The 27,851-nt window shown below is 42.4% G+C and overlaps 1 protein-coding gene across 4 annotated transcripts in view; it reads right to left on the bottom strand.

Annotated features, from left to right (window-relative positions):
- Positions 1-27,851, bottom strand: part of LOC144826927 (GTPase IMAP family member 2-like) — a 79,787-nt gene that overhangs the window by 13,832 nt on the left and 38,104 nt on the right. For 2 of the 4 annotated variants that reach the window (XM_078685388.1, XM_078685387.1), the window contains 2 exons: positions 21,080-21,196; positions 280-340 (listed from right to left, as the gene is read on the bottom strand). In XM_078685388.1, coding sequence (XP_078541514.1) covers positions 280-340; positions 21,080-21,109 — 91 coding nt within the window. In that variant the 5' untranslated portion in view covers positions 21,110-21,196. The remainder of the gene's footprint in view (positions 1-279; positions 341-21,079; positions 21,197-27,851) is intronic. The other 2 variants (XM_078685389.1, XM_078685390.1) reach the window with 1 other exon arrangement.

Here is a 27,851-nt window from a genome sequence, read left to right as displayed (position 1 = left end):
CTCCTTGGCTCCTGTTTCCTATTTTGGGCATTATGGGGTAAGTCCACTAAAGCAGTAGGAGCCAGACCAAGCACAGACAAGCATAAATGAGGTGATGTCAGGCAGAAATGTATGGGATACACTTCACCTGGACAACATTAGGGTCATAGGTAACTTTACCATAGGTCTAGTAAACCTAGATTACATACATTTTAACTTTATTTAAAAAACACAATTGTAACATCCCTTCTGATGTACGATTTGACTATTTACTATTGGCGAAAAAGATCTGGTACTTACTTTCATCAACATTATCATGAGTTTTCGGTTTGCCCCAACAACACCCGCACATTCTTTTATACTTGAAAATAAATAAGTCAAGGTTAGTGGATCTGCACAAGCCCTTTAGAGAAGTAATCAATTTAAGCATGAGCAAGGAGGATATTTGTAATCAGACACAGACAGTTCAAATCACAGGCATTGTTATGAAGTAGGAGCTGGGACAGTAAATCTGACTGCTTATGATCGAGACACTTTAGGTCAAATCAAAGGGGCAATTGCACAACCCCCCCAAACTCAGGGACATTAAACTAACCTTGAGCAGTTGAGTCTTCATGTTCTAAGTGAAACAATCTGGAGAGTTTATCTGCATTGGCATGGTTACTCCCAGGTCTATGTTTTACTGTATAGTCCATCCCCAGTAGGGAAATAGACTAACTCAAAAGTTTGGAGTTTTCACCCTTTATCTGTTTTAGCCATAGGAGGGGCTTATTTTTGCTCCCCCTCTATGTAGTACTCCTGAAATGCTCTATTGGGGACAGGTTTCCAGGCACATAACTATTCTTTAAATTGACATATATCCCAGGTTTGCATTTCATCTATGAGTAATTGTGAATAGAGTAGGCCTCAAACACAGTGGCAAATGAAGCAACTGTGCAAAGTACATTTTCCCCCTTTTTTCACCATATCAAACTGGGTATATTCATTCATTCCCCTTTCCACCCTAGAAGCAGATCTACTTCACCCTTGACTGCAGTAAATCTCCAACCCTCTTCAGTGGGGAAAAGATTTACATGAGAATTGCGGAACGCCCACACATGTATGCATTTAAGGGTGTTCCCGGTTTTACTAGGCTAACCATGCCTTACATGTGATTTACTTCTATTGCTTTCTCTATACCTGGATGCAGCAGTAACCAGGTTAAGCTTGCCAGGAATCCCTTTGTTAATTTTTGGCAGGAGTAAATATAGGTTGTTCTTTTGGCAATGAGAATATATGTATACGTCAAAGTATTTTTGTGAATTGCCACCATAGGTAACCGATGTGAAGTAGGAGCTGTACGCAGCAAAGCATTACACCCATCAGATATCATATTTATAGAAAGAATTCAAGCACACTTGTTCCAAAGACAGTCCTATGCAATAAATAAAGAGCATACAGCATTAACCTATGTGAAAGGGATAATAGGAGTCTTGAATACAACAGTGAGATTCCAGAGACAAAATGGAGTACCAAGGTTTATACCATAACAACATAAAACTACATAACATATCATAACATAAAATAACATAATAAATCAATGAGTTGAGACATCTGGGAGTACATTTAAAAGTGTAAACATTACTACTATTAAGATTTCCACGTAGTAGGAGATCTCTGCAACTATGGTAGAGATTTTCTTGTATGAAAGTGCTGATAAGATTCTTAAACTTATTATCCTTTCAAAAAATTAAGCATTTTAATATAAAATATACATGGAAAATAATGTAGCATATTTTTAATTGACATAACGCTATAAAATAAAATATAATCTCATATTAAAACATTAAATAATTATGTATTAAATTAATTAATTTATTTAATATACAAATAATATTACAAGTGCAGCCTCTACGGAGGGTGCGGAGGGCGCCACCAGCACTCACTTCCGGGAAGGAGCCGTTTCCAGTGGTGAGCGGGCTAGTTGCCAACGCCTCATAGACTACTTAAACCAATGACAGAGTGGATGCACAGCGGACGTGCTGCCAGCGCGCCAAAGGCAAGCCCGTCTGCGCCCGTCCGCGCCCGTCCGCGCTTGGTCAGAACCCCTGCCCAAATAAAGGAAAATCCAGCTAGGCTGGTTTATAGTAGCAATGAGATACTTAAACTGAGGACTAATCTACACTGCCCTATACTAAACCCACTGTCTGAAACTAAGCACTGCTTGAGCTGTTAACTTCCCTTCAGCTACTCTCTGATTGAAAGATTAACCCGGGACTCCCCGCATGCCGGTAAGAAGAAAAACAAAGTGGTCAAAGCAGCCTTACTTAATGCAAGGTCCTTAGTGAAAGACAATACGGAAGTAGCTAACCTCATTGAAAATCACAACTTAGACCTGCTATATATCACAGAGACTTGGGCAGACGAAGCCTCAGATACAGATCTGGCACTGGCTCTCCCAGGGGTCTATACTATAACACGGGCAGATAGGAAAGGAAAACATGGGGGAGGGCTAGCTATAATCTGCAAGGAAGACCTACAGGCTAGGGGCTCGACCACAGGTAGCAGCCCAGATTGCGAGACCTAATCTTGATTGATATTGTATAAAGCAGCGCACAGCTGCGGGAGACTTCATTAGCTACTTAAATAAGCAGCGCTTATCAGTGGCCTTAATAGGGACATCATGGAGGGCAATCTTGGCTTGAGTTACACTGGGAATGATATCAGTGAGATACTGGCGGCACAGACGTTACTGCAGAATCAAGACTTTACACAGACATTAGCACAAACGGACGAATGGGAATGCCTAACTGAGAAGAAAAGGTATCAAATCAAGACAGCCATTCATGGCATCATAATGACCGAATACTTTAGAGCAAAATCCGCACCTAGAGGTCTGTGGGTTACTACTGCACCTAGAATATTCCAACATGACTTGGCATTTAGACGAGATTGGTCCTCTATATCTTGGAAGTGCACTTTGGATTACCTGGTACTTATAGTGAAAACTGCGAAGAGACTATCGGAAGCGTTACTTGCCCAAATACAAACTTGCGAAAATGAATTGAAAAAAGGTATATCTCCTACAGCCTTTAAAAAAAGACTCGATGAAATTAATAAGGAGATCAATGAAACAAAAGAATACCTCATGCAAAGCAAACTACAAACATTGGGCAAAGACCTGAAGAAATTCAGCCAAGAAAAGATGCACCCATATATAAAAGAGGAAAACACACCACCTGATCACAATTCTGATAATGATTCTGAAGGAAGAAACTCCACAGATGGATCCGAAGATGGATCAGAACACTCGACTCCCAGAAGAGGAAGAAATAGCTTCCGACAATTTAACAACAAGAGAGGGAATAGATGGCCCAGACGTAATTTCACAGGCAGAAGTTATAGTGGAAATCAATTTCCTTTCTTCCAACCATACATGCCTCCGTATGGAGCCTGGATGAACCCTTTTAACCAAGACATGTCCCAAATACCTCACATGATGAATCTACAAATGTCGGGACCAGAGAACACAAACCAGCAGCCTTTTTTAGGAAGGGGCCAACAACAAAGAGGGCGCCGCAAAACCTTAAACTGCCAAGACCAACAGAGGAATATAATGACACGCAGCATGACAACAGAGAAACCAGGGACAAGCAAGAACAGTCATTAATTGTAAATCTGTTAGTCAAAGGGGGGATCCCTGGAGTCTGCTCGTTAACCGATGACTCCTAACCTATCTTATTAGGGAAGAAGGTCACACAGTGCAATATGTATTAAAGAATATAAAAAAGGGTTTCCACAGAGAAATAGAATCGTTAACAATCTATTTTTATTAAAAACCCATAAATCAAGCAATAAAAAAGGCAAAGCAAATTCATACAATTTTTACAATACAGTTTAAAATCCAAGGAAAAATACCTTGAAAAGGGTAAAAATTAATTAAGAACAGTGTTATACAGACCTAATAATATTATACAGACACAATAATAGAATACATGATAAGTAGAGACATATCTAAAACATATTGACAATGGATAGACGAAAAACGAAACTACATATAATCACAAAACCCCTTGTATCGATGTGGCTCCCAGATATCTCTGCCACTGAATGTTGCCAGATCCAATGGCCTGAACCACTTTAACTACTGTAAAGCTTTAGTGAAAAAGTTGGATATCCATCTAAAGTTTTACCCGGCCCTGACTGGATTCTTTTTAACAAAAAACAATGCGTCGACACGTTTCGGTGCAGTACAATTGAATCTGTGGTACCTTCCTCAGGACTTCTCTTGCTGGGGTTTCAAGAAGCGGATAGTTACACCGTATCCCCAAATGATGTAGGAGACGTTCCAGAATAGGGTCTGCTTTGCATCACACTTTGATTCTGCAAGCTTTACTGTGGATATTTCCTCTCTCCTGACCTAGGAGCTCCTTCTCTTGGGGTGTCTTCTTTTAGTGTTGTCAGGCTATTTCACTGTTTTTTCGTATATCTCTTAGTGTATTAAAACATTCCTCGAACGGGCATAAAATGTCGCCGGTATTTCCAAGAACTGGATATGTTCCGGATTACGCCGTAACCGCGCTTCTGCCTCGTTCCCTCACTCATTAATTGTAAATCTAACAGACTTAATCCTCACTGAAGACCAAATGAAAGTCCTAAATAAGGGACTAGGATTTGTGCCCACCCCCACTTTGGATACTTTCAAAGTTAAATGTGAGCTGGCTGAATTCTGCTGATTACTAAAACTGAAAGCGTATTTCTCGGGAACTGAACAGAGGACAAAGGAAGGAGATACCGACTTGAAAAGGAAATCCACCTTCAACCCCCCAATGCTCTCATACCTGTAGAGATTCAAACTTTTGAACAGGCAATCATGAAGGGCATAGATGAAATGAACATTGACAAAAATCAGATCTTCCAGAACCTAACAAGGAATGAACGTCAAGCCCTGGAAACACTACGCAGCAATGACAATATCATCATAAAACCCGCAGATAAGGGTGGAGGAATCGTCATTTTGGGAAACGAAGGGTACAAACAACAATGTCTAACTTTACTGGCCGATGAAAGATTTTATACCAAAATAAATTCAGATCCTACACCAAGACTGCAGAACTCAATTGCAATGATGGTATATGAGGCAGAGTCCAATGCTTGGATATCTAAAAAAGAGGCAGATTATCTGATCACAAAGGAACCTAAGATACCTTTTTTCTACTCTTTGCCGAAAACACACAAAAACAAATCCCCTCCACCCGGAAGCCCGATAGTATCGGGGATAGGCTCGGTACTGGAGCCTTTGTCTCAGTTTGCGGACCAATTTTTGAAGCCCCTAGTCCAAAGCACTCCTACGTATTTAAAAGATACGAGGGATCTTCTGAATCAAATACTGGAGATGCCGTTTGACCAAACTACCATGTTACTGGTAGGACTAGACGTGGAATCGTTATATACAAGTCTACCCCAAAGAGAGACACTACAAATGCTTCAAGATACACTATTCATGGAAGAGTGGACCTATCACACACCATGCCACTTTGTCCTCGAATGTTGCCGATTGGCATTAACTGAAAATTATTTTGAATTTGATGGACAATTATACCTACAGAAACATGGAACTTCCATGGGAAGCGCGTTTGCTCCTTCGGTGGCAGGCCTGTATGTCAGTCACTTTGAAGCTGACAATGTATTTGCAGATGTTAACCCTTTCGCTTCCAGTATCCTTTACTGGAAGCGATACATTGATGATGTCCTGATGATTTGGAGGAAAGAAACAGATCTGAACCTCTTTATGGAATGGTTGAACACACGAGATGAATGTCTGAAGTTCACGTTTACATCAGATGATACCAGCATGGATTTTTTGGATCTAACAATCTTTATCAAGGATGGACAGATCGAAACTAAAACCTTCACCAAGCCTACAGCAAAGAACAGCTTGCTGTCATATAACAGTTTCCACCCCAAACCTCTCAGAGACAACCTACTGAGTGGACGACAAAGAAATATGGACATGACAATCGTCACAGGACACTATCCATGTGGATCTTGCTTAGTCTGTAACTCTACAACCACGACCAAAACACTGCAGTTAACAGAGACGTTACTTTGGACCCAAAGACAACACACAAACTGTAAATCATCACATGTAATTTACATGATCATGTGTTCCTGCGGAAAAAAGTATATAGGAATGACCTGCAGAAAGGTAAAATTAAGAATTGGAGAACACAAAAGCAATATCAGATTGAAGAAAAACAGCACAAAACTCTGTACCCATTTTGTTGAATCAGGCCACACAGTTGGAGAAATGCAATGGACTGTCATTGAAATGTTGAAAGATAAGACTGGAAATGCGGAAAAAGTCATATATGAAAGGGAGCAAAGATGGGTCAATCGTCTTAAAACTCATCTCACTGGACTTAACGACACTGTCCCATGGCATCATTTTGCATAAATATATGTACACTTTACCTTTATATCTCATGAATCGACATGAACATTCTCTATAATTGAGAATTTCTATAATTGAGAATTTCCCTGGAGATACATCTAATTATCAATTAGGGTTTTGTACATATAAAGTAACATACAGTGGAAGACACGAAAATATGGCTTTTAGTCTTTTTCTATATAGATGCCCTCGTAAAACATGAATATATAGAAAAGAACACGATATCTTAAAAAGCCTTATTCCTGAAAATGCAAAATGTTGGAACGAACATAAATAAGTAAGCTTTCCATGTTACTTAAGAAAAGCAACATCACTTGTGGTCCGTTTTCTATTACATTGAGATCTGTAGCATAGAGAAATGGAAAATCCAAGTAAAACAACACCGCATGTGGTCTGTTTTCTATTACTACGAGATCTGTGGTGTAGAAAAACGGGAAACTGACGCGTTTCCGTGTCCGGGGGCAGCGCCAGCACCAGACGCCGGAGACACTCCACATTGCGGGTAAGCGAACTTCGAGGCCGATCTATAACTCCAGTCGGTCCTCGTACTGCGAGCTAAATATAAAAATACCCAATTTTTCTCTCCTACTCCAGCCTGAGACCAATAGGTCTTAAACCCCTGACGTGACACAATATCGCGAAAACTAAGGTAATACTGTAATTATGAAACAAGGTGAAGGTACCTGTATCACGCATTTAATTGCGAGAATTTTAGGAGGGCTTCCATATGAATGTCGTAATGCCTAATATTGTATTATAGACACCTTTACCTACAGACTAACGATAGACCTGTTACCAGAATAATGAAGGTCATTAATGCCTTTAGTTATACAACAATGTGTTTCTCACAATTACGATTGAACCAGGCAGTCTTCGACCTTTTCCGCATTGTCTAATAGAACACAAACACTCCTGTGGGCTGACTAACGAAAGTCCGGTCATTAATGTTTACAAGTTAACATAGAATTGTGCCTCTCTCTCCTCACTGTTTGGATTCCTTTTTGTGATTCGCCAATTGTTTCCCTTATGCATGTCCAAAACTGTAATGAATACTTCTCAGATATGATATACAAAATAACACTGTCGTAAAATTGCTGTGGTCAAAATACATGCATGCCTAGATAAACAAACATATCAATACCTTGAACTGATTTGTGATTTCTTTTACAGGTAAATTAAACCTTGTATTCTTAAAAAGGTGGGTATAACAAAATCCACTGCCATACTACACAAGAGGTGTAAGTATAGTTTACTTCCTGTTTTGTCCTGACGAATGCTCCACAGACCCGCCTGGGTAATACGGAGCTGAAACACGTTGACTGTATGTTTAAAGTGATATACGGATATCCAGTTACTTGATCTGATAGTATACCCAATAGAATTTTAATAACAAATCACACCCTCTGGAATAAAATAGTAATATGGGTGATGACTTGTCTTTTAATATAACCCAACCTTCAAAGTGGTGATACCCAAATTCATCTCTGGACACTGCTACACTGCTCCAGAGTGGTCCTCAGGCTTGAGGCTGGCATGTAGCACGAATAGATCACCCAATGACAATTGCCACTAACGTCTATGATGGGCGGAGAACTAAGATACACCGCACTTACGAAAAATCATAACGTTTATGAGGGTTTTCTATACCAATCCATGTAACGTAGTTACAAGTGTCCTAGTCTACTTTTGATATTGAACATCTCGTAAGGGGAAGTGACTAGACACATATTCCTCCTCCCTAATCTTGATTGATATTGTACTCCTGAAATACTCTATTGGGGACAGGTTTTCAGGCACATAACTATTCTTTAAATTGACATATATCCCAGGTTTGCATTTCATCTATGAGTAATTGTAAATAGAGTAGGCCTCAAACACAGTGGCAAATGAAGCAACTGTGCTAAGTACATTTTTCCCCTTTTTTCACCATATCAAACTGGGTATATTCATTCATTCCCCTTTCCACCCTAGAAACAGATCTACTTCACCCTTGACTGCAGTAAATCTCCAACCCTCTTCAGTGGGGAAAAGATTTAAATGAGAATTGCGGAACGCCACACATGTATGCGTTTAAGGGTGTTCCTGGTTTTACAAGGCTAACCATGCCTTACATGTGATTTACTTCTATTGCTTTCTCTATACCTGGATGCAGCAGTAACCAGTTTAAGCTTGCCAGGAATCCCTTTGTTAATTTTTGGCAGGAGTAAATATAGGTTGTTCTTTTGGCAATGAGAATATATGTATACGTCAAAGTATTTTTGAGACTTGCCACCATAGGTAACAGATGTGAAGTAGGAGCTGTACGCAGCAAAGCATTACACCCATCAGATATCATATTTATAGAAAGAATTCAAGCACACTTGTTCCAAAGACAGTCCTATGCAATAAATAAAGAGCATACAGCATTAACCTATGTGAAAGGGATAATAAGAGTCTTGAATCCAACAGTGAGATTCCAGAGACAAAATGGAGTACCAAGGTTTATACCATAACAACATAAAACTACATAACATATCATAACATAAAATAACATAATAAATCAATGAGTTGAGACATCTGGGAGTACATTTAAAAGTGTAAACGTTACTACTATTAAGATTCCCACATAGTAGGAGATCTCTGCAACTATCGTAGAGATTTCCTTGTATGAAAGTGCTGATAAGATTCTTAAACTTATTATCCTTTCAAAAAATTAAGCATTTTAATATAAAATATAGATGGAAAATAATGTAGCATATTTTTAATTGACATAATGCTATAAAATAAAATATAATCTCATATTAAAACATTAAATATTTATGTATTAAATTAATTAATTTATTTAATATACAAATAATATTACAAGTGCAGCTTCTACGGAGGGTGCGGAGGGCGCCACCAGCACTCACTTCCGGGAAGGAGCCGTTTCCAGTGGTGAGCGGGCTAGTTGCCAACGCCTCATAGACTACTTAAACCAATGACAGAGTGGATGCATAGCGGACGTGCCGCCAGCGTGCCAAAGGCAAGCCCGTCTGCGCCCGTCCGCGCTTGGTCAGAACCCCTGCCCAAATAAAGGAAAATCCAGCTAGGCTGGTTTATAGTAGCAATGAGATACTTAAACTGAGGACTAATCTACACTGCCCTATACTAAACCCACTGTCTGAAACTAAGCACTGCTTGAGCTGTTAACTTCCCTTCAGCTACTCTCTGATTGAAAGATTAACCCGGGACTCCCCGCATGCCGGTAAGAAGAAAAACAAAGTGGTCAAAGCAGCCTTACTTAATGCAAGGTCCTTAGTTAAAGACAATACGGAAGTAGCTAACCTCATTGAAAATCACAACTTAGACGTGCTATATATCACAGAGACTTGGGCAGACGAAGCCTCAGATACAGATCTGGCACTGGCTCTCCCAGGGGTCTATACTATAACACGGGCAGATAGGAAAGGAAAACGTGGGGGAGGGCTAGCTATAATCTGCAAGGAAGACCTACAGGCTAGGGGCTCGACCACAGGTAGCAGCCCAGATTGCGAGACCTTATCGTTCCAGATTGCAATAAAAAAAAACAACACCTTTGAAGGCCTTCTGCTTTATATCCCGCCAAAGGGATAAAGAGTCCAGTATAAAAGGGGCAGATTATACTATACTGGGGGATTTTTATCTACACTTAGAAAAAGACACAGATTAAAACACAATTTTAATCTCTGAGACAATGGTCGGCTGCTCCTTGACACAAATGGTCCAGCAGGACACACATATAGCCTGTCATACACTGGACGGGATTTTATCCTCTAATACTAATATCAAAATTGATGATATAATTCCGGTCCCATGGTTGGACCATAAAGTCATAAAATTCTCCTTGACTGTAGAACTATAAGGGCCATCCAGGGAATTCACTATACATATCAAGATTGGGCAAAAATGAACATACCCAAATTACAGGAGCATCTCACTGCGACCATACCGGATCTAGACTGTGATAGTAACATTGCCACAGATCAAGTAAACACCTGGATCAAATCCGCAGCCACAATTGCTGCCCCGGAAAAAAGGTTAAAATAAGGAGGCTTAACAGGTCACAACCTTGGTTCTCGGAGAGGCTGAGGCTCCAAAAGCAGACATGCAGGAGGGCTGAAAGGAAATGTAGATAAACTATGAGGTAGCAGCTAAGGAAAACTACAGTGAGACCTTGGCAACTTATAAAAAATGAATAGCTGAAGACAAATCTGCCTATTTATCAAGAAAATTAATTAGACTAAAAACTCTAGCAAAGAACTGTTCGCTACAGTTAAAAAATTGACTAATCTTGTCTCAAATAAAAAAATAGAAGGTAGCACTTGACTATGTAACACACGAGGCCAATTTCTTATCGACAAGGTAAAATCAGTATATGATTCTGCCACTACTACCAACAATTGGAATCGGTCTCCGCCAAAGGTACAATGCAACTCTAGCAGGAGAACAGAAACCGGGAACCCAGGGTTCCGGTTTGCGACCCCGTCAGTTGAACAATACGCCAAATAATATCGACAACTAAGTCAGGGGGCCTCACTGACCCTTGTCCACCTAGAGTCCTACAACTGTTCCTGGAGATGCTCAGCGAACAGCTTCACCTGCTCTTTGCAAAGATGTTACAGACAAGTTGTTTCCTGGATGCCTGGAAAACGGCATCTGTTCTACCGCTACTAAAAAGCCTAACTTGGCAAGCTACAGGCCGATCTCAAGACTACCTTTTACGGCAAAAGTGTTGGAAAAGCTCTTGAATATACAGCTGGCTGAGTTTTTTAGATCTACCCACGCCTTAGATCATTCACAGTACGGGTCCAGGGAAGAACACAGGACTGAGACCTCATTGATAATGGCAGAAGAGGAACTCAGGAGTGTAGTGGATGCAGGTGGGAAGGCTGCCTTCATTCTTTTAGACCTATCAGCAGCCTCCGACACTGTGAATCATGATATACTCCTGACCTGTCTAACAGAAATAGGATTGCATGAACCAGCACTTGGATTGATCTCATCATTCCAGTCAAATTAGGGGACTATATATCTAAATCCATCCAGTCTCCCTAGGGGGTGCCACAGGGCTCATCCCCGAGCCCAACCCTCTTTAATATTTATGTTGCCCCATTAGAAGCCATCATCAGAATCTGTGGGTTATTTCCCATTTCGTACGCCGATGACACCCAAATAGTGGTGTCAATCTCTCACAACACAGACGAAACAGCGAATAAGTTTAGCAACTGCATGGTACAAGTCAATCGCTGGGTGCAACTAAATTGCCTACAACTGAACGGTGATAAAACCGAGGTTATGCTGCTGGGGGTACAGCCCAGCATTTGGTCACATAGGTGGTGGCCTGATAGCTTAGTAACTGCCCATCACCGATGGGCAAACTTAGGAATTTGGGCATTGTATTTCATTCCAAACTAACATTTCAAGCCAAGATTAACAAACTCTCCTCCTCGGTGTGGTATATCCTGAAGTTGATAAAAAAGCTCTTTCTGTTTATTCCCGTAGAAACTTGTAAAACTCTGGTAACCATGCTGGCTCTATCAAGGTTGGACTACGGGAATGCGCTGTATGCAGGGCTACAAAATCAACTACTGTTAAAACTCCAGTGCCTTCAAAACGCTGCAGCTAGGCTAGTTCTGGACATTCCCAGGTCCAAGCCGGTAGCCCACAGACTCAGAAGTCTCCACTGGCTCACAATGGAGAAAAGGGTAAGGTTCAAATCGGCCTGCCTGGCATACAAGGTTTTGCAGGGGGTAGGGTCCAAATTTCTAAAATACAACCTTAAACAATATGAACCATCTAGGAAACTCAGATCAAGCAACGCAAAGCTGATCAAAACCCCCAGATTCAAACAGCTAAGATGGGGAGGAAGAAGTCTCCACCTGCACACAGCTAAGACTTGGAACCAAATTCCACTATCAATAAAAAACAGCCCGTCACTGCTACTATTCCGGAGGGCCTTAAAAACCTGGCTCTTCTCAGCATAGTAGAACTCCACCTTGGGCAGTACTAGACTCAATGCATCTGACTAAGCGCCAAGACGCCCTAGGGTATTCGTGCGCTGAATACATTTTTTTATCAAATCATTAAAGACTAATTAGGAAATATCACTCAAACAATCGTTTTAATTTTTACCTAATATAAATTGCATTTTCAAAAGAAGTTATATTGTGAATTAATTTCAATTAATTTGCATTGTTAAGTTAAACCTTAAAAGTTTAAATCATTTCATATTTAAATTAAATGCATTATTATATTTTAAATATTAAAATATGTGTTTAATGATTATATATACGTTTATCATTAAACAAACAATATATTTGTCATAAAGACAAAATAATTTTTTTCAGGTAACATTATGTCATTTGGGCTTAGTATTAAGTTCCTGCCTCCATTATGTTTGAGGGGGGTATGTTATAGTACCTTTCAAAGGCCATACGGGCAAACGCCATATGTGGTACTTGAATTACTGGGCTGCGATACATTTACTACTGTTGCAGTACCTGTAAGGCTATAGTAACTTTCTCAAGTTCGACGGCACCAAGAACAACTCCACATCTACGAACACACAACAGATATCTGACACCAACCACCTACAATGCATCCTGCTCAACACCCGCTCGGTCCACAGGCACGCCATCGACCTCTGGAATCTACTAGACACCATCTCTCCGGACGTCGCCTTCCTAACAGAAACATGGATGAACGCCTCATCAGCCCCAGACATCACCATTGCCATCCCGGAAGGATACAAGATCATCCGTAAGGACCGCACCGACCAAACAGGAGGAGGCATCGCTATCGTCCATAAGAACTCAATCTGCATCTCAACCAGCTCAGACGTCAACCTTACCAGCGCCGAACACCTTCTCTTCCAGATCCACACCGACCCCAAGACCACACTCAGAGGCACCTTCCTCTACCGGCCTCCAGGACCCTGTGCACAATTCAGTGACAACATCATTGACTTTATCACCCCACACGCCCTCCCCTCTGAGGAATACATCCTATTGGGAGACCTCAACTTTCACCTGGAAAAGAGCAATGACAGCAACGCCACCTCCCTTCTGGACAATCTCGCTAACCTCGGACTCAAACAACTTGTCACTACCCCCACTCACATTGCAGGTCACACACTCGACCCTATCTTTACCTCCAGCAAACATGTCTCATTCAGTCACACCACAGCTCTTCATTGGACGGACCACAGCTGCGTACACTTTATCTACAATAAGACCACAATCCACAACCATCCTCAACCCACTCTGCAAAGAAACTGGAACAAAATCACCATCGACCAGATCTCCTCATCGCTTCTTCTAAACCCCCCCGCCCACTCCTCACACCCCGACCAAGCAGCCATTAACCTCACCCAATGGCTATCCAACAACGCCGACATCCTAGCACCATTGAAAAAACGTCAAATCAAACTAGGCAGCAAAAAAGCCTCCTGGTTCAACGACGATCTTAAGAAATCCAAGAAACTCTGTCGCTCCCTCGAGAAGGCCTGGAAAAAAGACCCAAACACCATCACCAGGGACGCCTTCAAAAACGTCACCCGCTTACACCACCAACTAATCCGATCTGCCAAGAAAGCCGCATTCAAAGACCGACTAGATAACTACGCCCACAACAGCAAGGAATTATTCAACATCGTCAAAGAATTTACCAACCCATCAGCCAACTCCAACGACATCACCCCCTCTCAAGCCCTCTGCGACTCCCTAGCTTCATTCTTCCACAACAAAATTGCAGACATCCACAACAGCTTCGACAACCAACCCGGAGACCAACCCACCCAACCTTCTGCCGTACCTTCACCCCCCTTGAAAATCCTTAATAACTGGAACCCAATCTCCACTGAGGACACCATCCGCCTGATGAACTCCATCCACTCAGGATGCCCAACTGACCCATGCCCTCACCACATCTTCAACAAAGCAGACTCCATCATAGCACCACACCTCCGAGATGTCATCAACTGCTCCCTCAACTGTGCCACCTTCCCGGAAAGCTGGAAACACGCAGAACTCAGCGCCCTTCTGAAAAAACCTACAGCTGACCCCACCGAACTCAAAAACTACCGCCCCATCTCGCTTCTTCCATTCCCGGCCAAAGTCATCGAGAAAGCTGTCAACATCCAGCTCGCCGCCTTCCTCAAGACCAACAAATCCCTCGACTTCTCACAGTCCGGCTTCCGAGCCAAACACAGCACTGAAACCGCCCTCATCGCAGCAACAGACGACATTCGTACTCTACTGGACAATGGAGACACAGTTGCCCTCATCCTCCTCGACCTCTCCGCAGCCTTCGACACAGTCTGCCATAGCACCCTTTTACAACGCCGCAGAAACGTCGGAATCCAAGGAAATGCACTGGAGTGGATCACCTCTTTCCTCACCGGAAGAACCCAGAGAGTCCGCCTCCCTCCATTCAAGTCAGAGGCCACTGAAGTCATCTGCGGCGTGCCACGAGGATCGTCACTCAGCCCCACCCTCTTCAACGTATACATGAGCCCCCTTGCGGCCATCGCTCGCCAACACAACCTCAACATCATCTCCTACGCTGATGACACTCAACTGATCCTCTCACTCACCAAAGACCCTAACACCGCCAAAACCAACCTACATGAAGGAATGAAAGAAGTAGCCGAGTGGATGAAGCACAGCCGTCTGAAACTGAACTCAGACAAAACAGAAGTCCTCATCTTAGGCACCTCCCCCTCCGCCTGGGATGACTCTTGGTGGCCAGAGGCCCTTGGAAAAGCACCCATCCCGACGGACCACGCACGGAACTTGGGCGTCATCCTGGACTCCTCACTCTCGATGAACAGACAAGTCAACGCCGTTTCATCATCTTGCTTCAACATTCTTCGCATGCTCAAAAAAACATTTCGCTGGATTCCCACCGAAACTAGAAAAACGGTCACCCACGCACTGGTCACGATCCGCCTGGACTACGGAAACACCCTTTACGCCGGTACCACCGCAAAAAATCAGAAAAAACTCCAACGCATCCAGAACGCATCAGCCAGACTCATACTAGACATCCCGCGTAAAGACCACATCTCTGGTCACCTGAAAAACCTCCACTGGCTCCCCGTAAACAAGAGGATTACTTTCCGCCTCCTAACCCACGCACACAAAGCACTTTACGAACTTGGACCCGAATGCCTCAACACACGACTGTCCTGCTACACCCCCTCCCGCCAGCTACGATCCTCCAACCAAGCCCTTGCCACTGTACCTCGCATCAACAAACCACCATGGGAGGCAGATCCTTCTCCTACCTGGCAGCTAAAACCTTGAACTCACTTCCCACTCACCTTCGCCTTACTCAGAACCACCTAGCATTCAGAAAGCAACTTAAAACTTGGATATTCGACAAGTAATTCCCCACCCTTCTTCAAGCGCCTTAAGACCCTATGGGTATGTAGCGCGCTATATAAATTTCTTGACTTGACTTGACATTGTGTAGTTTGTGAATAGCAATGTTCTTACCTTTTTTGATTGCTTATTTTGCAGTGCAACACTGATAAGTCAGAAGTATCATTGTTTGGGCAGAACCCTCTCCTGAGATGGGTTGGTGCCTGGCCTGATAGTGTTCCTTCTCCACCCTCTCCAACGGCAGTGGCTAGAAATCTGGCTGTGATGTTTGTTGTCTAGCTCTCGTTTGAGGTACCAATGTCTACAGTGGTGAAAACTTGTTTCTGGATTTTGCCCATGCTGAAGAAGTTTCTTCACTTGCTTCCCCATGAGACCCAGTGACAGTGATTAGGTCTTTAGTTTTAACTAGGCTGGTCTATGCCAATGTCCTGTATCTTGGTTTACCAGAATACCTAATCCAGCAGGTTATGCACAATATGGCAATCTATCTTCTCTTCAAGATTCCAAACTATACCTCGGTATCACCATTGCAGGATAGACTTCATTGGTTGCCAGTCTGACAATGTAGTATGTATAAGGCACTGACGAACACACCAAGTTCTCCAGAATAGAGGACCTATGTGCCTGGATGAACACATTGTGGCATATACCCCTGGAAGTCCTCTGAGTTCTTGTTCTGTGGGTCTTATTGGGGTTCCCCATTTTTCAGAAACAAGGGAGGGTAGGCTGCTTCTTCACTGTTAAATTGGAGAGATGGCCTGAATACTTGAGATTTATCACTGATGAAGCAAAAGTTAAAAAATAATTGAAAACATTTGTATTCAGTGTTTAGTGATGACTGAGGGGGGACAAACCTTCAGTGCAATACCCTTCTGGATGCCAAAAAGCGCTAGACACTCCTTGGAATAGCTGTGAGCTATAGAAATGTTTTTATTCAGTCATTATTCGTTCATACTCTTTTTGGGATGTTTGCTTGCAGTAGCAGCCCCCTCAAGCCTCTCCTTATTTTTCCCTCAACTACTGCCATTTCATAGTAGATAATCTTGATTTTCCCTCAACTCCCTTGTTCCCTTCCACATTTACGATTAAGTAGTAAATTTCCATTTGTGATGATCTCCCCCCAGACAAGATACTTAAGGTGTAGATTTCCAGTCTTACAATTGTGTAATTTATAGTAGATAGGTAGTACTAATATAGTACTACTTGACATACTTCAAAATGCAGTTTGTGAATTAGGCCTCTTGTATTCTGTGCCTGCTTTTAGGATCTTCAATTCAGCTCCAGCAGTTATTGGCTTCTTACGTTCAGGAAATTTCAGCCATTGGCTTGAGACATTATCAATTGCATCTCGGTTCAGCCTGCTGGAGCATTACTGCCTCACCATTGTTCCTCCGGCTATTTTGGTGAAATCATCTGTTTCCAACAGAATACACGAGGGACTAATTTACATCTGAACAGTATACATTGTCATTACATACTTAATATTGTACTGCATCCACTCGTTGTATATACAAAACAATCTTTCTTTGCTTTATTTAGGTATTCAGAGACAGCAGTTGTCCAGGGTTGTCCTCAACCAGCTTGTTGGCTTCATTTCACAGCAAAGATATGAGTAGGAAGAATTATTTAAGCAGCCAGGGAGATGAATGCAATTCTTCTACACAAATCCCTTTCCACCAACAGTGACTTACACGACGGACCGCTTGTTAAGCCTTTATGCTTTTGTAAAATATCAGAAAAGTACTTTACTAAGATGTTTTTCTGACCCCTATCTTATGTTCACTTCCTATCCTTCCACTATTCTTCTGAGTGTTCCATCACCTACACCGAATATCCCATCTCAATCCCTAAACTGCTTGCCACACCACCGCTAACTTATCATCCATACAAGCAGCGACTGGCGGAATTTCATAGTGGTAGGGCGTCAGACCAAATCATTGAATATTGTTCACAGGTGAGTGATGCGAGCGGGTCCAACAGTTTTAAAAAGGTTTCAGGAGGTAATTCAGAGTGGAGAACATTCTAAAGAATTTATATATATAGGTCCAATTTTCTGCATTATTTCTGTGATAAATGGACCAAAGACACAGTTCTTATAAGCATTTAGAAGGAAAACTCCTAAGTCATTTCTGGTATGCTAATCAGCCTGCCACAAACACTTTATTCAGTCTATTGCAGTCATAAAAGAAGAGATGATAAAAACATTACATGAATTCGTAGGGCAGCATTATAAGGTTCAGGATACATCCAGGGGTAATACAGTTATTTTCAAGGAGGACACTACACAGGGTACATACTTGCTGGGTTCTTGGCGTACTCCTCCAGGCCCAACTCTAGGAATTATTTTTTAATAAATCAAATCCAGGGTATATTGTGAACATTGCCCAAAGAAAGACAGTCCCCAAGTACTTCCTTAGAAAGTTGGGCATCAAGGTAGTGGTACCAGCTTTATCCTGTCACTTACAGGTGTTAAGCCCAACTCTGATCGGGGAAAGGCCAATAGCCTTCAAACAAATGTATTTTCTACCTACTGAATTGGTCTGGGACCTTTATGGCCACAGACCCCAGCCACAAAAGTCAACACAAAAACACATTTACTCTGATAAATCTCATTCAGTTCTTTGATTGGTTTGTGGTCCAGACTTCTCGCAAATGAGAACACCGTCTCCACATCTACTTGAGTATGAATGGCCCTGGATTGACGTAGGCCCTGCCAGGTTAGGTATTGATCAAAATACAGCCACAGATAATCAAACATTTCACTCCATGAATTTCTGCCCCCCTAAACAGCACAAAATCTCAGCGAACACGCAGAATTTTGCGTGCTCGCAGGGATTTTGATTCACCCGTTGCTGTTTTTTATGCAGGCTAATCTACTGGTTAATCACTGATTAGCCAGTAGATTATCCTGCATGGATTACAACATTAGTAAGTGCTACCTCGTTGGGTAGATGTATAGTGCTTAGTTTTTCCCTAAACTACAGCTGTGTAAAGGGCGGGAAGAGTTGTCTCCAGTGACCATGTATGTGTGTAAGTTTTCCACCGCGCCGAATGGTGCCGAGGTCCCTAGAGTGAGATGTCCATCATAGTGGGGAAATGGCAGGAAGATGCTGGTGAATACCGATAGTGTGTGTGGGGCATGGCCAAACAGGCAGGGCTTCAATGCGAGTTCACATGCCTCTTGTTTATAAAGGGTCAGATGCAGATGAGAGCAGCAGATGTGGAGAAAGCAGCCTCCTGGTCACAAGAACTACACGGGGATGGCGCTTTTGTGACAGGAGCATCGTGCCAAACCTATTGGGTAGATGTATAGTGCTTATCCTACACTACAGCTGCGTAAAGGGTCCAGAAGAGTTGTCTTTAGTGACCGTGTATGTGTGTAAGTTTGCCGCCTCGCCGAATGGCGCCGAGGTCCTTTGAGTGAGCTTTCCATCATAGTGGGGAAATTGTAGAAAGATGCCTGTGCATATGGATAGTGTGTGTGGGGCATGGCCAAACGGGTGGAATCAATGCAAGTTCACACGCCTCTTGTTTATAAAGGGTCATGTGCCAATCAGAGCTGCAGATGAGAAGAACACAGCCTCCTGGTCACTTCCTGGTGAGGTTAAATGACCTCATGCATGCCTCTGAAGTCCCTTTTGCCGCGTATCGCGGAAGTTTCAACATTTTCACGTTCTGCACTAAATGCGGAAATGCCGGAATTACGCATGTTCCGTGAGCGGAACGGAATTTGCCAACCACCCCTAATTTCTAGGCACTAAGCTCATTATAAAAAGGTTTTTGTAAATGTGCCCTAGGATCAAAACCCACTATAAAATTATGAAAACCATCTAAAAGAAAATGGAAACCATTAGTAGTCCTTGTCATTAGTACAGAGTCTGCTGCATACAACAGCATGGGCAGGGATGCTGCCTTAATGGGAAACATCCTTAAAAACGATGATTTTATAACGTTTTACCTGAACAACGAAGCCGGAACCACGACTTTCAAAAACCACGACTTTCCTTAAGCACGACTTCCCTAAACCACAAGTCTCTCCACTACCCTCCGCTCCTGTATAACGTCACTCTTTAGAACTAAGGGAACATTAGGGGGGTGAGGGTGGTCTCCCTCCAAAAAAAAGGTTAAATAAAAAAAAAAGAGCTAAAGGTATGCGTTGTCAAAGCATACTAACATAGTAAATTTAGATCAGTTTTTTTTGTACGCGTGGTTCACGCAAGAAGTATTGTGATTACAATAGTTACTTCTAATGGCCAAACACGAGATGTTTCATTTCGTGATTTAGGAAGTCGTGCTAAAAAAGGTAGTGGTTAAGAATATCTCATGGTTAGGCTTTCGTGGTTAAGGAAGTTGTGGTTTAGGCAGTAGTTGTTAGGACACACAACCACCTTAATTCCAGGGAGATCCTTTCTTATCCTATTCAGGTGGGATTTCAAGTCAGTGATATAGATGAGGAACAGTATAGGGGCCAAGATACACTGTTGTCTCACCCCTAAGTGTGACCTGATGGTATCTGTAAGTTCTCCATCATCACCAAATCTAACTCTGATGTTGGTGTCTGAGTTCCTTCTCTGTAGGTGTTTATTAAATCTGATTCAATCCCCATCCTGGTCATACAGTCCCACAACTTTCTCCTATTGACCCCATCCAAGGCAGACGAGAGGTCCATGAACAAAAGGTTGCCTTGCCTTGACATATTTCCATATGATCAGTTGCAGATTAAGGCACTGCTTCACAGTGCCGACCCCTGGGCGGAATCCATACTGGGCATTGGACAGAGACTGATTCTCTTCCAGCCAGGCTATAATTTTTGCAACAAGAATCCTACCAAAAACTTTCAGGGAGCTGTCCGGGGGGATATAGAACAATAACATGTTGGGGAGCTCTGTACCCCCTTCTTAAATATTTAGAAAAATATAGCTTTTGACAATGATGGGATTAGCTGTCCCTTAATTGATGATTTAAAAACGTTACTTCAAATGGTTTCCCAAAGCACTTCATTTTCTTTCAAGAGGTCCAAGGGGATCCCATCAGGCCCATGAGCCTTTGCCTGATGGCAGCGATTATATCAATGGTGTCTATCATATCACTCAATGACTCATATGATTCTAAGATAAGACTGTCATCTCAGCTTAGGGGGCTAATAGCCTTTTCATTTCTAGGATTGAAAAGTGTACAAACAAGCACCACCCATGCTTCAACTGGTATTGCCGAGTGTCAGGGTTCACTCAACAGACCTACCCTCAATCACGCAATCAATCAGGGGTTTACAAAGCGTGCTACTCACCCATGAGGGTCTCAAGGCGCTGGGGGGCATAGCTCCAGATCAGTCAAAGATACAAGTTAGCAGACCTCTTGTAAATAGGAAGATCCTTTTAATGGAATGTTCATGCAATACCGCAATCTGTAGACAGAGAAAACAATAATCCTCTTATTTACTGTTATGTTCCATATAGGTATCCCAATATAGACCCGGGTAACATCATGACACTTCACCTATATTGCACCCCCTAAACTACACAGTAACAGCCTCTTGGGATTGAACCTTTACCAAGTTTCAGTTCTGGGTGCAGAAGGAGGAGTTTCCCCTGAAAAATAGCCTTTTCTAACATTATCAATACACTTATACATTATGCATTAGTATTCATGAGGGTTCTTGGAAACCAAGCTGAAGCTATATCCCCCACATAGAAAGGTACGCATAAGGTTAATATCCTATGTCATACTCAGTCCAACAATGGCCCATACATGAGACAAAGAATCTCTAGATACTTTAGGATATAAATATACCATATCTTGCTGAGGTAAAATAGAGGAGAAATCAGGACTTCCATGCTGACACACTGATGCAAGACACTGAGGTTCCTGCATGCAGACTCTCCAGCCAGCAGTGGTCTGAACATCCCTTGCAGGGTGTCTAGCTGGTGACCAGAATGGGGGACCCACAGTCTCTGACTTCATGTAATTGGGTTCGACCTATCCTAGGGGGATTCTTGGCTTAACACCTACACACATGCTAGGTACACTTAAGTATATCGAGTTAGGATTACATCGTAGGAGTACGCATTTTACTGTTATTTATTTTATATGGTTGTCTGCATTCATGATTTTAGCAGAATGGTAGAAATCTACCACCCTTTTACTTTCCCAGTGCCTCTAATCATTTATATCCTATTCTCTCTATGGATTTTTGCAGTACATCGATTTTTCACAAAATAACAACTGTTCAATAAATACTTAGTGAACACATCCTTACTGTTTATTCTGTGTATCTCTCTGAAAATAAGCATGCATGAGTGACTGAACGAAAGGTAGTACATTGTTTCCAAGATGTTGAGGGATCAGGTTTGCCATGTTCTATAGTTGCCATGAACTATTCCCTCCTTGGTAAAAGGAGTTTCTAGTGGCACTGTGAGCTAGCTGACACCAATCCTATAGTAGTCTATGTTATCTCAACGTGCAGAACCTATATAGAGAAATACGAACTACATAACATTACATGTTTGAAAAAATAAAGGTTGAATGTCAAAATGCTTAAAAACTAAATAGGAACTAGTAACACAGAAAGAAAAGATAGATTTTTCAAGTATACCATTAAAAGATGTTTTAAAAACACAGTATAGTAAAAGAACATCATTGCAGTGTGGACACAGCATATTCTCATCATTAGAAGCGGATCTAACGACCTTAGTCTAGAGAGTGAGAAGTGTTTTCAAACAAAAGGTGTGAAGAACAAGTAGAGATAGGAAATGTACAAGGAATATCATGGAGACATGTATTAAGTTTTGATAATTCTTTATTCTTTTTTTGTCTTCACTCTGTAGCCAACACTTTTCGTCCCTTCACTGGACTTCTTCAGGGCTCAATCACATGATATTTTCATGTGATTGATTTATTATCTCCAATATTCAACAACATCAAATTCTCGTTCTTATTTCTTAGTATATGTTTAGTGGATCCAATACTCCCAATATAAGCTATTCCTTTTTCAAATATTTAAGGCCAGTGTTGGCCACCGCATCTGTAGTCCATGATAAAATGGCTATCCGCCCCCTTCGAGTGATCTTTGGAAATAGTATCAAAAGATATAGGGAGTTTGTGGATGGTTTTTATTTGTGTTATTTGTGTTACAGCTCACTGAGTGACTCACTAATATTTCAATCAGATGAAAAAGAAAAAGAACGGGTTGGAAAGAGATACTAGTATGCCTAAGATGATCTAGACAAGGCAGTTTCTCCTCTATCCCCATCTCCTTCCACTCCTGAGAATCGTCTTAGATCTCAATTACTCTTTCGGGTTGAGTTGAATTATCAGTTGGGAATTACGCATCGTTCAGCTCCTGTGAATTTCGGTTTACCTGTGAATATTTATTGTCTGTGACACCAAGTCCAGAGTTTGCTTATCATAATCGGTAAAGAATGTCCGGTTTACCATCTTCCAAAAGGAGGCAGTGTCCCTCATCCTAGATGCTTTGTCCAGCTCTACCCATGCAGCCTCACTAAGTTCAGATTTTCAGGACTCCAAGATAACTTTGTATGCCCTACAAACTTCTACGACCTCTTCTTTGTCGTCTCAGGGATATTTAGAGAGGACTGCTTTTAAGTTTTTTCTGAGCCACAGTACGCTCATGATAAAACCAGCTGAAGGAGGGATGGTGGTTTTGCCACTTTTTTCCGCTTCAGGCCGCTATGAACTGCCACACATAGGGATGTAAAGGCATCAATAATTGACATTGATGGTTTTCCTACTGTGGTAACTAATGAAAAGCAATGCAAATTGTTCTTTACCAAGTTGGCCAACAATGCCCTCTTGACCAGAGAGTCACAGTTAACTCTTAACTCCTTACATTCGTAAATTGGACACCAGTAACGTTACATGACTCAATTCCTTGTTCCCCAGGTGCAAATCGAGAATCAGCGACAGAGGGTTATGATCCCTAATGCAAGAAGCCTTAATCACATGACTTTGTATTACATCGATCGGATCACTGATAGATAGTCAGACTCTTGAGGTGGAAGCCGGGAGTCAGAGAGGAATTCGTTTTAACTTTTTAATCTGTTTGATACACGGATATTGAATACTAAATCTGTGTTACTTGTGTGACTTTTTTTTAAAAACTACTTATAGTCCGGCACGATCTCTCTGCACTTTAAAAAAATACCCTCACTTTCCCCTACCTTTTCTCGTCCTTCCCGAGTGTCCACATGCCCTCAGGTGGCCGATTTTGGGTCACTAGGGACGCAGGTTCAGGATCTCGAGCGCTCCAATACAGGCGCCATCTTGAGGGTAATCACGCCGGCGGACTAGTGGTGGGGGCGATTTGGGCCACCCACTACAACATGCCCTCCCTAAATCATATGCACAGCGGACGAGCGCAGCGGGCGCGTCAATGGCGCACCGGAGGCGCGCCAGAGGTAAGCCCGTCTGCGCCAGTCTGCGCCAGACCGGCCCTAGGGCCTAGTATTTCGACCTCCACACCCCCTACCCTACTAGAGTATTCCAGGGACTCCCTGCTCCAACTGAGACAGCCCATTTTACCCCTATGCATACACTCAATCATACCTGATGGCCCTTATAATCATTGCCTTCACTGTCCATACGTGCTACCTATCCATGAGTTACATCGCCCACATCATACCATCTTTAACATGGCACTGCTAAATTGCAGATCCCTCCCGAAACAAGCACTAGAAATTAACATACTTCTTGAAGAACACAAACTGGAGATACTGTTTCTAACAGAGACATGGCTATATCCAGATTATGACCCGGATATTGTCCTGGCTCTGCCCTCAGGTTTCCTCATTCAACATCTTGACCGGAGCCAGGGAAAAGGGGGTGGGATAGCGATAATACATAAGGAGCATCTCTCCTGCCGAGTTCACAGCAGTCCTATACAAGACTGCGAAAACACATTCTTCACCATTCAAGTTTCCCCTTGTAAATTGCTCTCTGGACTCCTAATGTATCCACCCCAGGGGCTGTTGGACAGTTTTGCAGCTCACTAACTGAAACATCACTGACCTTGGCCATCACTCTCCCTAATTTTATGATTCTAGGGGACTTAAATATTCATTTTGATAATAGGGAAGATAGCCGAGCTACTGAACTGTCACTGGACTTAGCAATGTCACTGCTTTTTCTGAGAAGCCATCAACCCACGCACTCCATGGGGCACGTTTTGGACCCCATCTTTTCCAATATCACTGATCTTAAAGTGCATGCACCAATTCAACTCCCATGGTCAGACCACTCTCTCATCCTGTTCAATTGGCGGTTCCCGACCACCTTTCATCATAGACTAGCCCCCTGTAAGTTCATACGCCCATGGTCAAAATTGAACACAGATAACTGGAAGCACACTCTGGAACTTTCCCCTCCTACATTTGGAGTAGATCCCACTATAGAGGATACCATGTTCACTACATGGATTGAAAACTCCCTGGACGCAGTCCTCCCAAAAAAACTCACCCCCAATTCTCGCGAAAAAGCCACCTCGCCTTGGTTCACCAAGAAGGTTCGTCTCCTAAAAAAACTCTGCAAGAAGGCTGAAAGGGCATGGAGGAAGGATTATGACCCCGGTAGGAAACGGGACTATAAACTTATAATATTAAACTATAAAAAGGCATTGAAACAGGCGCAGGCCACTTTTTTTGCAGAAAAAATTAAATCCTCTACAAATTCATCAAGAGAAACCTTTCAAATGGTGAAAAACTTTTAAAAGTCCCGACCCCCCTGTCCGATAGCCCCCCCGGTCAATCGTTGCAATGAGCTAGCCGAGTTCTTCGACCAGAAGATCCCAAATATTTTAAAGCATCTTCCCTCTGACAGCCCGGCTGATCCATTGGAGCCTCCCTCATTAGCAAAACAGCAAGCAGAGCATAGATTAGATAGGTTTGTCCCCATCACAACTGAAATCCTTTCGCCTATCTTTCAGTCAATAAAAAGCGGCTCCCAGCTTGATCCAGCTCCATTACATATTCTAAAATCAGTTGCACCTAATATTCTGGCCCCCATAGCAAACTTGATTAACATCTCTCTGTCACAGGGGATCGTACCCCTGAATTGGAAGATGACGGGTGCAAAGCCCTACTAAAAAAAAAAACAATCTTGACCCTACAGAGCTGAATAATTTTCGGCCTATCTCTCTTCTGCCAGGTATTAGCAAAATGGCAGAGAAATTCATCAATCGTCAGCTATCGGACTACCTGGAAGCAAGCGACCTACTTAAACCTTCACAAACAAGATTCCGACCTGGTCAGGGTACGAAGACTGCAATGATGGCGGTGGTTGAAGAGGCGAGGAAGATCATTGACGCGGGGGGATCAGTGGCAGTGATCCTCCTGGACTTGAGCGCAGCCTTCGACACCGTCAATCCTCTAACGCTGCTTCAGCAATTGAGAGACCTGGGCATTTCAGGACTTGCTTTATCATGGCTTAAGTCCTTCCTGCATAATCGGTCTTTTCAGGTGGCTGAGGGCAATTTTATTTCCAACACAACCCCACCTCTTTGTGGCGTCCCCCAGGGCTCTTCCCTGAGCCCTACACTTTTTAATGTGTACATGTTCCCACTTGAAAAAAACGTCACCCCCTACGGTATCAAGCTCCTTACTTATGCTGATGATACCCAGATTGTGGTATCATTAAGCCAACAGGAACATCCTTCCACCGACTTGAACTCCTGTCTGAGGGATATAGCCAGTTGGATGGGCAGGTCCAATCTTAAGCTCAACAGCGATAAGATGGAGATTCTGGTTATGGGTAATCAGTCACATTACCGTCCTGAGACGCTGTGGCCTCCATGTATGGGCTCGCCTCCAACCCCAAAGTCCGACATCAAAACCCTTGGGATCTGGCTGGATCAAGGCCTAACACTTAATACTCATGCTTCGGCCTCCTCCGCACCGCACAAAAAATTCTCCCGCTGTTGCCTTCACAGTCCAGAAAGCTCTTGATTCAGGGCCTTATACTGTCCAGACTGGACTACGGAAATGCACTTTATCTTGGTGCTCCAAAGAAAGTGACAGCCAAATTGCAGGTTGTACAAAATACTGCTGCGCGGATTCTTACGGGCACCAACAATCATTGCTCAGCGAAGCCGGCTCTCAGGTCACTACACTGGTTGCCAATACTCGAAAGGGTACACTTCAAGGCACTGTGTATTACCCATAAAATCTTGTATGGCAAAGCCCCTTGTTGTGGTAAAAGACGATATAATGTAGAAGGTAGCCAGGTAATTAATCCAAGTCAGGTGTTTATTAGTTGGTTTCAATATGATAAATATTAGGTCCCACCAGGAGCTTGATGGCTGTTGCTCAGCCCTCACTCACCAACTGACATTCTCCACACACACCAGGCACACACACATTCTATTCACTCTGACATCACGCACACCAACATTCCACGCAGACATCTCACTCATTCTGGCTGAGCAACCTAAAGGAGATAAATCTAGTTACAACATATCTCCTTTTCTTCACAGAAATTAAACAGAATTGCTTGCAACATAAAGCAATAAAAACAATAAAGCGGACAGTTCATAATAGAAAAGAGAAGAAGAATAAGTAAAGCAAAGAAACAATGTAAAAGGATTTTACATTGCACATATCCCCTTCCCTTGGGGAAATTTAAATTTTTTTTAAACACCTTTTAACAACTTTTGAAAATCCTAAAGTAATGTCAAAACACCATGAATAAACAAATATACTAATGCACCAAAGCTAAAAAGCTAAACTAACAAATCATAAAACTTTGCTTGTCAAACACGCCTTACTACCTGCACAATTTAATAATGAATGTAACGCGACTTACTACCTGCGCCATTTAATAATGAATGTAACGCGACTTACTACCTGCGCCAATTAATAATGAATGTAACTGCGACTTACTACCTGCGCCATGTAATAATGAATGTAACTGCGACTTACTACCTGCGCCATGTAATAATGAATGTAACGCAACTTACTACCTGCGCCATGTAATAATGAATGTAACGCAACTTACTACCTGCGCCATGTAATAATGAATGTAACGCAACTTACTACCTGCGCCATTTAATA

This window comes from Lissotriton helveticus, chromosome 4_1 (genome assembly GCF_964261635.1).
Source record: "Lissotriton helveticus chromosome 4_1, aLisHel1.1, whole genome shotgun sequence".
Taxonomy (NCBI): domain Eukaryota; kingdom Metazoa; phylum Chordata; class Amphibia; order Caudata; family Salamandridae; genus Lissotriton; species Lissotriton helveticus.
The sequence above is the reverse complement of the archived record's forward strand: the minus strand, read 5'-3'. Positions and strand labels throughout refer to the sequence as shown.